Genomic DNA, 11,693 nt, shown 5'->3' with positions numbered 1-11,693 from the left:
CTGTAATTCTTACGCCGTCTAGTGGAGAATTTTAAAAATGCATGATAAATTCACTTATGTGACCATCAGATGGCAGCTCTGAGTAAAAGATAAAAATACACAAACGCCAACTTCATGTGAAATGTTAACGTTAATTGCATTTATTTGGCACTTGAAGTGATTTATCATCATTAAAAATATAAGATAATATAAAATTAACATGTGACATGAGAATCTGTCATAGACTTAACTGACAATCACTTTATATGTTGTATATTTTTTTCATTGTGCATATTAATGCTTGTGTTAGTGTGATTGTCATTTTTATCTGCCTAGTTTTAAATCATTTTTATGCATAGAATTTTGAATTACCATTGTGTATGAAATGTGCTAAATAAATAAACTTGCCCTGCATATGTCCTTTCTAAACTGTCTGAATGTGTTTTGTACTTTTAATAAAAGTTTCATAATCAAAAATGTTTGTTTCTGCTGGAAATTACAAAGTTTTTCAACCCATTTTCAGGGCCAAAAGGCCTGAATGATGCCATAGTGTGATAGTAGTTTATCACTGTTGTTCAAAAGAAGTTAAGAAAGCATTAATAGATGGTTTGGATTTTTATGGGAGACTGAAAGACCAGTTCATAAGAGACATATGAGTCTCTGAATATGGACATATACTAAATAACTGAGCTCTTTGACTCATCATCAAACTTTCAGCAGTGCTTAGATGTCAGAAGATCTTGGTAGTTTTAGGCAATAACTCACTAAATGGACACTTTGTGTTTCATGTGGTTGTTTGAAATGTTCACTTTAAAGCTTTTTGCAACTCATCTGATAAAGCATGGCACTAATAATACAATAAGGTCAACAAGATTATAGGTTCGATTCACATGCAACACATGCAAAGGCAACTGAAATGAATAAACATTAGATCTCAGAGTATGTTCCCAAGTTCAAATCATCGGTTTGTGGCCAAAGTCTTGCTCAGGGTGGAAAAAAACAGTGGTTTTAAAGGCCACATGAAACCGCACTGGTGGCTCAGTGGTCTGAGTGTTGCGGGTCTGTGTGGGAAACCTGGGTTCGAGCCTCGCTCTTACGATGCTTCAGTTTCACCAGGTTTGTCCAGGAGAAAAAAAAGACATGCCCCCCAAAAAAAGTAGTATAAGAGTGGAAGCTCAGTGGCTCAGCGGTCTGAGCGTTGCTCTCTAATGTGGAGATTCCTGGTTCAAATCCCTCTCTTTGTTGTGAAAATCTTTAGTTTCACCGGTTTGGTCCAAATATAAAAGACATGCCCCCCAAAAAAGCAGAGTGAGTGTGGAAGGTCCAGTGGCTCAGTGGTGTGAGCATGTTCTCCCTGGTTGGGAGGATCCCGGTTCAAAACCGGCCTGGACACTGAAGCATGGTTGCGTTGAGGAACAGTCTCCTGGTCCTGATCCGAGACAAGTGATTGGATCAGACAGGAGCACGAGAGACGGTCGGACACAAAGGGGGGAGGGAATATCCTAACTCCTCCCCCTGGGGATTTCTGGGAAGATAACCAGCAGCGATGTTTTACATCAAGATGTGTACTTTGAATTATTTTAATGACTATGGCATCTTTTCTTGCTCAACCCACATTCTTCAGTCCTCATCCTGCTGGACTCTCCAATCTTCAGATCCTGCCCAACTGCAACCATCACTTGCTCCAGCACCCAGCCCAGGATTCAAACCCAAGTCCTCCACACCAGAAGAATGTGCTCATTACCACTGAGCCACTGGCACTTTCACACTCTCCATGCTTTTTTGGGGGGGCATATCTTTTTTTTTTTAAACACCTACTGGTGTTTAAACGCAAAGACACCGGCCAAAGGAACTCCAGGACCGGATTTCAAACCCGGATCAGGATTCGAACCCGGATCAGGAGGACCACTGAGCTCACTGACATGGATCGACTTCTCCAAAAACTTCGAACCAGCGCCCATTGATCTGAATCTCGAACTTCAGGGAACTTTGTGGCAATGACTGATCACTGTAACGAGCTCCTGAAAAACCCAATGAGTTCAGACAGGTGATTAATACTGTGTTACAAACCCTTACAGATTTGTTTCAGCTTCACAATTACTAAGGACTTTGTTAACGCACTTTTTTTTTTCTTCTTTCTTTTTTTTGCAGTGAGTGGATGCAAAACCTTTTGAGTACTGAGTATCTCCCGTTCACTCCCTCACAATATAATCTCAATGTTTGATCTGTGGAAATTGACATTCCCACATGCTCATCATTATAATAATAATGCTCTAAAAAAATTCTGACATTTTATTGATGAGTCCGCAAACCCATTTGAATGAGAAGATGAGAAAACTAGAATCTAAATATAAGAAACTTGAGAGAAAACGCTTCAGCTAACATCCAAGAAGTTAAGAAGTTCAGCTTTTATTCAAAAGACCAAATGACAAATTAGGATTTACAGACACGATCGATGCAGAGATTATGAATGGCATCAGCTGACACTTTCCAGAAGTATTACAAAAGTTACTTTCTGGCAATATGAATACAAAACAATAATGTAAATATGAGATGGCAGGTGGAAAAAAAAGAACAGCTTGAAAAACTAGCGTAGCCTTAATTCTCCATGTATTTAAGTCTGCTTTTACAGTCATTCAACCTTGTGTGTAGATTTAATTAGTATGACTTATAGGCCCTGGTGTTTATTTTACATAAAATGTATTAACTTTATGGCAGTTACCACAGTACATACAGCATTTAGGATGAAGTAATACAACATAAATCAGTATGTTGTGCTTCACAATACATAAAGTATCAATACATGTTAGTCTCAGGTACATTTATACCACCTGACTGACAGCTAAAGTGGACTAGTTAAGCTAGTTAACATGACCCGTTAACCTCTGCTGTAACTACATCACGTGATCCTAAATTAACGACCATTCAAAATCAAAGTAAGTTATGTATTCTGATTAAATAAAATGTTTACAAGTCATAAATCTACATGTTTTTACATTCTTAAGTTTGATATGTTTTCGTGGACTTTTTAAAATTGATTATGGCTTGGAAAGTAAAAGTTAAATGTTTTAGAAGGAGCGATTTGAATGTTTTAAATGTTCATCAGAAATTCTTTCTTAATATTTTGCTAGTTCTAAATGGTATTAATAATATTCTGTACTGCAGACTTACCTCGTCAATGACTCGTTTTCATAAGTCTTCTGGAAAATTCCGCACTTCGCGAACGACGACGCCACACTGACGTCCTTAAATAACGAGCTCTTATTGGATGACTTTTTTCTTCTTTTTTTTTTTTACTTTATTGCAAGTTTTAATTTACTAGAAAAGAAAACTGTTGAACTTTTGAAGCTCTCCATCACTACGAAGAAAACATCAAAATATGTTTCTGTACATTAAATTCGCTTATTTGACCGGCAAATGGCAGCACTCTCACTAATAGTAAATAATACAATAAAAAATTACTTCCTTAGAACACATTAAACAAAAATATTAGAGGTAATATTTCCAATTTCTGGACAGCATATAACAACCAGAACCAACAAAAGCATTTGTTCACGAAATAAGTTGGATAAATGGAGTCATAGGAACAAAATAAGATCTGTTGTGTGTGTGTGTGTGTGTGTGTGTGTGTGTGTGTGTGTGTGTGTGTGTGTTAGACATCATTTGTATAAATTTAGTTTTTACTCTTCACTCATTCAGTAACAATGGCATTGCATGTATCAAATTACCACATTCCCAATTCAATTTGCAATGAATAACAAGCCCTTTATACAACAATATTTTATTGGTTAAACACAAAGACAAAATTCCTTTCAAAACAAAACAAAAACAGCATGATCCTGGAAAGACAAAAAAAATATCATTAAATATACAAAACTTACCCAGCCGCTGACTTGTTAATTGCAGAAAGGGGCTGTTTGATGGATGCTGAACATATACTGTTATCAGGTAGAAAACAATGCCGGATGTCACATAATAAACATGTGCGATGGGAAACAGTGGGCACTTACTCTGCCATACAGAATGAAATCAGAATCATTCTTCAGTCCAGAAACAAAACTGTACATTTAACACATGATCTCCTGCAGTTGCTGAAGGATGAGTATAAAATCCCTGCTGTGTACAGATGATATAGTCCATGTTTGGTTGTGTCGGGTCGGTGTCAGGACTCTGGGGGTGTCGGCTGACTCGGGGCACCACTGCGCGTGCGAAGCTGTGACTGAGCGATGTCTGCTAGCGCTGACTGGATCTTCTCCAGCAACATGTCTCCTCTGTAAACCACTTCTTCCAGTCGCGCCGCAGCCTCCTGGTTCTCCTCTTCCAGCTGCCTCAAACTGGCAGCCTGTCAAACAAGAGCGAGGCGACCGATTAAATGACATGTAGAGAAAAAGGTATAAAATCGTGTCATTCCATGTCAAATCAACTAAATTACAGAAACTTCCCCGGTTCAATTTTTAGATTTTGTCATTTTTTTCTGAAGACAGAGAAACATAAATAGTTATGTAAGCCCAAATATTAAATGTCATGGATGTACAGTACAGGCCAAACGTTTGGACACATTACTATTTTTAATGTTTTTGAAAGAAGTTTCTTCTGCTCATCAAGCCTGCATTTATTTGATCAAAAATACAGATTTTTTTTTTAAATATTGTGATATATTATTACAGTTTAAAATAATTGGTTTTCAATTTATTATACTTTAAATTATCATTTATTTCTGTGATGTAAAGCTGAATTTTCAGGATCATTACTCCAGTCTATCACATGATCCTTCAGAAATCATTCTAATATTCTGATTTATTATGAGTGTTGGACACAGTTCTGCTGCCTAATATATTTGATGAATAAAAGGTTAAAAAAAGAACTGCATTTAATCAAAATAAAAAAATATTTTCTAATAATATAAATCTTCTTTACTATCACTTTTTATCAATTTAACACATCCTTGCTGAATAAAAGTATTGATTTATTTCAAAAAAAGAAAGAAAAAAAATTACTGACCCCAAATGACTGACCAGTAGTGTATATTGCTGTTACAAAAGATTTCAATTTTTAAAACATTTGCTTCTTTTTTTATTTTATTTTTTTATTCATCAAAGTATCCTAAAAAAAGTATCACAGGTTATGAAAAAATATTAAGCAGCAGAACTGTTTCCAACTTTGATAATGAATCATCATATTAGAATGATTTCTAAAGGATCATGTGATAGACTGGAGTAATGATCCTGAAAATTCAGCTTTGCATCACAGAAATAAATGATCATTTAAAGTATAATAAATTGAAAACCAATTATTTTAAATTGTAATAATATATCACAACATCACTTTTTTTTTTCTGTATTTCTGATCAAATAAATGCAGGCTTGATGAGCAGAAGAAACTTCTTTCAAAAACATTAAAAATAGTAATGTGTCCAAACTTTTGGCCTGTACTGTGTATTTACTGAGTATTCCAATATTTTGTACAGGAGGGTCAAAATGACCATTTTCGACTGAGATTTGGGGCCAAATGATTATTACAGGGGGTAAAAATCCCCCTTCGGATGAGACGTTAAACCGAGGTCCTGACTCTCTGTGGTCATTAAAAATCCCAGGATGTCTTTCGAAAGAGTAGGGGTGTAACCCCGGCATCCTGGCCAAATTTGCCCCTTGGCCTCCGTCCATCATGGCCTCCTAATCATCCCCATATACTGATTGGCTTCATCACTGTCTCCTCTCCACCAGTAAGCTGGTGTGTGGTGGGCGTTCTGGCGCAATATGGCTGCCGTCGCATCATCCAAGTGGATGCTGCACATTGGTGGTGGTTGAGGAGATTCCCCCTTCTATGTAAAGCGCTTTGAGTGCCGAGAAAAGCGCTATATAAATGTAATTTATTATTATTATTATTATTAAAAATGACTTGACGTCATGGCAACATGATGGTAACATCATTATTTTATTTTTACACAGAAATTGGTTAGTTAAATCTGTTGACTTTAGCCATCTTTGTTGCATTATATGCCAACAGTGACCGTTCATAAGATGGGGAAAAGCACTCTTTTTTTTGCCTCAAGTTTGCATGCCTGTCACTCCAGAAGTATTTAATAGGGCTGGGTATCGATTCAGATGTTACAATTCGATTCGATTTCGATTCGCAAGCTCTAATTCGATTCGATTTCGATTCTCGATTCGATTTTCGATTTCGATTCTCGATTCGATTTTTCCAATTTCGATTCTAAATTAATTTCGATTCGACTCACTCAATGAATATTAAATACAAATCCTATATTTATTAAAAAAAGAAAAAGAAAAGAAAAAAAAGTGAACAAGTTTTCAAGTGTTTAATTAATAAAAAGAAATTAAGAGCTACAAACCTGTATATTAAACTCTTTTTATTTTAGGTACACTTGGGTACATTAAAACAGAACCCAACTCTATATTTCAAATGCATACAATGAATAGACAGGATTTTGATGCAAGATGAAAAATTGATGCTGAAAATTGGACAAGTCAGAACAGTCGCATGTCTTGATCAAACAGGTTAACAATCCTCACATAAACCCACATATAAAAACGTTGCATATAATATAATATGTGCCCTTCCTGTCTAACAGCTAGGCCATACAGAAATTGAATAAAATTATCAAACAGTCTGTGTTGCATTAATTATAAATTATATATTGACTAATCAAAGTTACAAAAGTTCTTTATTCAAGAGCAGTGAGTGTTTTTCTCTGTTCTCTTTGTTCTTTGATTAACTTAAATGACAGAGATAATTAGTGGCTACAGTGTACTGTCCCTTTAAGACCAGCCGCTGTTGACCGAGACGCGGAACTCACACGCGCCTCATTCTCTCACGAGGCACAACTCTTCACGTTCGTCATAAGACTGCTCTTATGTTATAAAGATACTCGACAAAAATACATTTTGGCATAATTGTGTGTGTTCTTCGTTCAAGCGCGAAAGATAATTCTATTCTGTGCTGTCTTGTGCGCACGCACGATATCATCGCAAGTTTTTCTGTCACAGTCACGACAGCATTTTGGCAGCATTTTGGTCATATAGCCTAATTGCGTATAGGCTTGTCATAGCGATTGCGATATGATTAAACGTGCAGCACTAATTGAGGTTATTTTATGATTTAGATAAAACTACCATAAAATCTCACAGCATTAGCTATAAAATTGAGTTTGCAAGCCTATGAACAGTGGAGGAAAACTAATACATAAAGATGGAAAAAAATCGATTCTTGGCGTTTGAGAATCGATTTTGAATCGACCACATTTTAAAAAACGATTAATCGAAAAATCGATTTTTTTGCCCAGCCCTAGTATTTAAGATATCTTAATATCATTTTACATTACATTTAATTTTAGATTCTAGTTCTTAAACTTTTCTTTTGGTATCTTCATTTTAAAGGCACTATATGGCTCAATACCGGAGATCTTGTTTATGGAGATCTCTGTGAGTAAATTGGTCAATTGTACACGTGCTCAAAAGAGGCTGCATATGCATACAGCTGATACTTATTTTAAAGAGGAATATCTGAACAACAAATAATGTTGAAACTAGAAATGCATCTCGTTTTTTTCTATCAACACAAATGCATAGAATATACCTGAGTCAATATGTCAATACTCAGCCAAAATATTAAATGTATTACTTTCTTCTTCGTTTATGCATTTCTTTCACCAGAAAAAATAATAATAATAATCCTTTTCGTCGAGGACCTTTGACACGTAATGACCGAATTAGACTAGATTCAACTCTATTGGTCTTGGACTCAACAACAAATAAAGTACACAGCTGCATTCAGATAAATGACGGTAAAGTGCAACAGAATACAACAGGTGAGTTCTGGATGTAAAACACCTGTTCGCTTTTCATTCAAAAACAACAACAATTTGTACAACCTTAGTTTTAAGACCGCATGAACGTAAGAATATATGCTTGAAATTACATAAACTGAACTCAATGATACTGTAAAGTCGTTTTTATTTGATTACATCATTTGCAAACCACAGTTCATTGCCTTAAATACATTTAATAATAATTTACGTATGTCAAAGTTTTGATTAATCTTTAGTCAATTTGGTTTATATCATATTCACAGATAAATGGCGCCATCTTGAGGGCATTTTGAGAAGTGCACGAAATCCGTCAAGTCCTGTCCCAGTATTTACATGAATTAAATTCACTATCTGTTGTCTATGCAAATATTGCACCTTTATTATAATGTTAGTCGTCTCATGAAGTTGTGTTCATGCCGTTCACTCACAGGGTTGATGATCAGATGCTCCAGTATGGCCTTCGTTCGCCGCTTTAACACGATCCACTTGTTTAAAACTCCTTAAATTATATTTAAATCTACTATATAACCTTTATTTTGATAATAAACATCTAAATAATCACAGCTCTGTGGAAATTACCATCTCCACGAGAGAAGTTGTGTGTAAACGCACAGATAAAAACAGCGCTCTGTCAGCAGGTATTTCATATTCCAAAACATTATTAATATTTCTGATAACATGCCAGATGAAATGGACTCGTAATTGCGCTGAATTGCGTAATTTTTCTGACAATGTTTGCGTATTCCAGCTAATATTCTAGAGCGTTCCCTTCTCTTCACTCTTTATTCTATCAAACAACACATGAACCTTTTAAAACTGTAGTTTAAAATTAATGCATATATTTATGAGGAGTTGATGTCATTTATTTATGTTCTCCATTAGACTTTGTAATTTAATTGTGCCTGTTGTTTAGAGCTGTTATTATAAGTAAAAAGATGCAACTGGAGTTATTAAGATACACTAAATTAATTAGTAATGTTTGTTTTTTTCTAAATCCAGGCGATTTAGACTGTTTTATGCTTACTATACTTTGTTTTTATTTTATTTTTTTAAATACATGCTATTTTACATGCTATATTCGTTACCTGTTTGTTTATCTGATCAAAGATTTTATTAAAAAAGGCATTTTAGTGATGGTGTACTGTATTTCAGACTCTATTTATTGACGTAGAAGTGTGTTTTGTTTTGTATGTGAGGAGGAAGTGAAATTGCATAAATTAAAGTATTTAAAAAAGTATTAAAACCGTTTGTTCAGTTCAATGCTGTTGATATAATTGTCAAAAACAGAAATTAAACAAATAAATATTCGGGTTCAATATCGTTTATCGGGAACATAAACATGCAGATAATTGGTATTGGTTATAAAAAAAAAATCTATATCGGTCGATCTCTAATTATTTGCATAATTTTAATTATTTTGGAAACAGATGCATAAGGATCACGATATTGAACAAAAATGCAAACTCATTAAATAATGCGATATTCGATATGCGATACGATAATGCTTAAAGTGTGTAAAATTTAATTAAATGATCTATTATATAACCTACATAAGTTTTTCACATTCTTTTTGTGACAAGAAAACATCCGTACAGCTTCTGAAAGTGAACATCAGTGTTTTACTGTATCATCAGAAGTGTTATTATAACATCAGTGGGGTTCAGGTTATCCTACATCAGGGTTATTTAACAACAGAAACTGAATAATCAAATGTAAAATAAAACACTGCTTAGTTTTCACTGTATGAATTAAATATATCCTGATTCTTATTAAAGCTACAAAAGTTGTTCAGCCGAGAGCTGTGATTTTCTCTGTCTTTTGATCATGACCCCAGTTATTGCAAGCCGTTGCGATATGCATATCGCGATATATACATTTTCGATATTTCGATATATTGCGCAGCCCTAATAAGGATTATATGTAGCACAAACTGATTATAAAAAATAATTTATTTTAGTTGTTTTAGTGCCAACCCCCCTTTTTTTTTTAAAGGGGACCTATTATGCCCTTTTACAAAGTCAGGTGTCAGGTAGAGGTGAAAAAAAAAACGTATTTTCCTCATATTCTCCATTGTTGCGGCTCCTCTCTTCCCAGTCTGTCAGTAACGCTCCGTTTACTTCCTGTCTCTATGAAGCCCCTCCTTCTGAAAAGCACACTGTGCTCTGATTGGTCGGCTGGATCAGTGTGTTGTGATTGGTCGAGCGCTTCAAGCGTGTTTGGGAAATGTCCCGCCCCTTACCATAACCACCAGTTTCAACACACTACTAACTAACTCAACCAGGCCCCGCCCCTTTATCCTGCGTATTAATTATTTAAATGAGGAATATTGTGATTTATTCGTTCCCCGAAGAAACTCAAGAGGCGTTTCAGGGAGTTTTGTAATTTTGGAATATTTGTAACTTTGCAGAGGTTTTTCAACATTACACACTAACGAAAGATGAATATGGAAAAAAAGCCGAATAGACACCTTTAAAGCGCAGAAGGCTCGTTTTGAAAGAGTGGATAATTATGCAGATAAATGTACCTGCAGTGCAGCCGTCGATTCTTCACTAGGCAGAGAGTCGATCAGCACGTCAACATCTTTTGCTGTTCTTGCTATCAGTGCGGCAAACAGCTGAGCGTATTCTAGAACAACACAAGACAGACATGCCAGTTAAACAAGCAGCGATATCTCCTCACACCCCCTTCAGCCCTGACTTTAGCTGCAGATGTGTGCACCTTCTGTGGGGTTGGAGGGCTGGTCTTTGTTGATGGCGGTCTGGATGTTGCTGAACGAGGCCGGTGGTGCGCACTGCTGCAGGACTCCAATCGCATTACAGAACTGATCCGCCAGCTGAAACACACACACATCACAGCAACAAATCAAACACACAGCGCAAGCATACAATACACATGTGCATTTTGTTTACTGGGTATTTGTCTTTGCTCAATAAACATGGTGAAATGTTGTAAAACTTCATATCTTTACTGCTAATATTGTGAATAATGTGTGAATGTTTTGGATAACACTTTAAAATAATGCCCCATTAGTTAATGCATTAACTAAACAAACATTAGCAATGAACAAATAATTTTTTTACAGTACAGACAGAACTTTTGATTGTATTAATGTGTATTGGTAAATGTTGGAATTACCATAAGCAAAATTAATAAACACTTTAGAAATATTTGTCATTGATAGTTAATGTTAAATAAAGATAACAAATGGAACCTTATTGTAAGGTGTTACCATGTTAAATATATGAAATATATATATGAAATATGTAAAAACAAGAGTAACGTTACAATACAAAAGACTTTAAAGAACACTCTAAGAAAAGAAACAATGTCACAAACGAATAATAATAAATAATGAAATAATTGTATATTCAAAACTGACTCTATAGCATGAAAATGTATGAATTACTTTCATATATTTTATATGCCGGTATGCATTTATTAAACTCAATGTAAATTTAAGAATGACATTTTAATCCCAATTGACCTAGTAAAACATTTATATTTCCCATTAAAACATACTTTAAAATAACACCTACTACTTTAATTAAAGTTTTAGCGTCTTTCTGTACAAATTAAAGTGCAAACTTGAATTGTTTATTCATTCTCAACTGAATGCTATGCTAAAACCTTCATACGCTGCAGTATATTAATATGACCTCTTCCACATAATATGACTTCATGAACTAGACTACTGAATAAATATGATTTGACGCTATTTGCCGTCTTCTGCAACTTATAAATAATGAAATAAACGTTTAAACGAGTCTTACGGAGTTAACAGCATCCTGAAGCTGCGTTAGCCTGTCCGCCATGTTGGCGCGTTCTCGTTACTTTTCCGTTTCCGCCGACGCGGAGTTCAAAGCGAGATCACGTGATACCATATGAT

The 11,693-nt window shown here is 35.1% G+C and overlaps 1 protein-coding gene across 1 annotated transcript; it reads right to left on the bottom strand.

Moving 5' to 3' along the window:
* Positions 1-2,365: 2,365 nt before the first annotated feature.
* med21 (mediator complex subunit 21) lies at positions 2,366-11,691 on the bottom strand. The gene is made up of 4 exons (XM_082166862.1): positions 11,578-11,691; positions 10,526-10,640; positions 10,332-10,432; positions 2,366-4,321 (listed from the first exon to the last, which is right to left on the bottom strand). The coding sequence occupies exons 1-4, from the start codon at positions 11,617-11,619 to the stop codon at positions 4,142-4,144; spliced, it is 438 nt and encodes a 145-aa protein (XP_082022988.1). The 5' UTR covers positions 11,620-11,691; the 3' UTR covers positions 2,366-4,141.
* Positions 11,692-11,693: the final 2 nt, after the last annotated feature.

The sequence above is a fragment of the Leuciscus leuciscus genome (assembly GCF_965113295.1).
Source record: "Leuciscus leuciscus genome assembly, chromosome: 4".
NCBI classification, from domain to species: Eukaryota; Metazoa; Chordata; class Actinopteri; order Cypriniformes; family Leuciscidae; genus Leuciscus; species Leuciscus leuciscus.
This window is presented reverse-complemented; position numbering and strand designations above follow the sequence as displayed.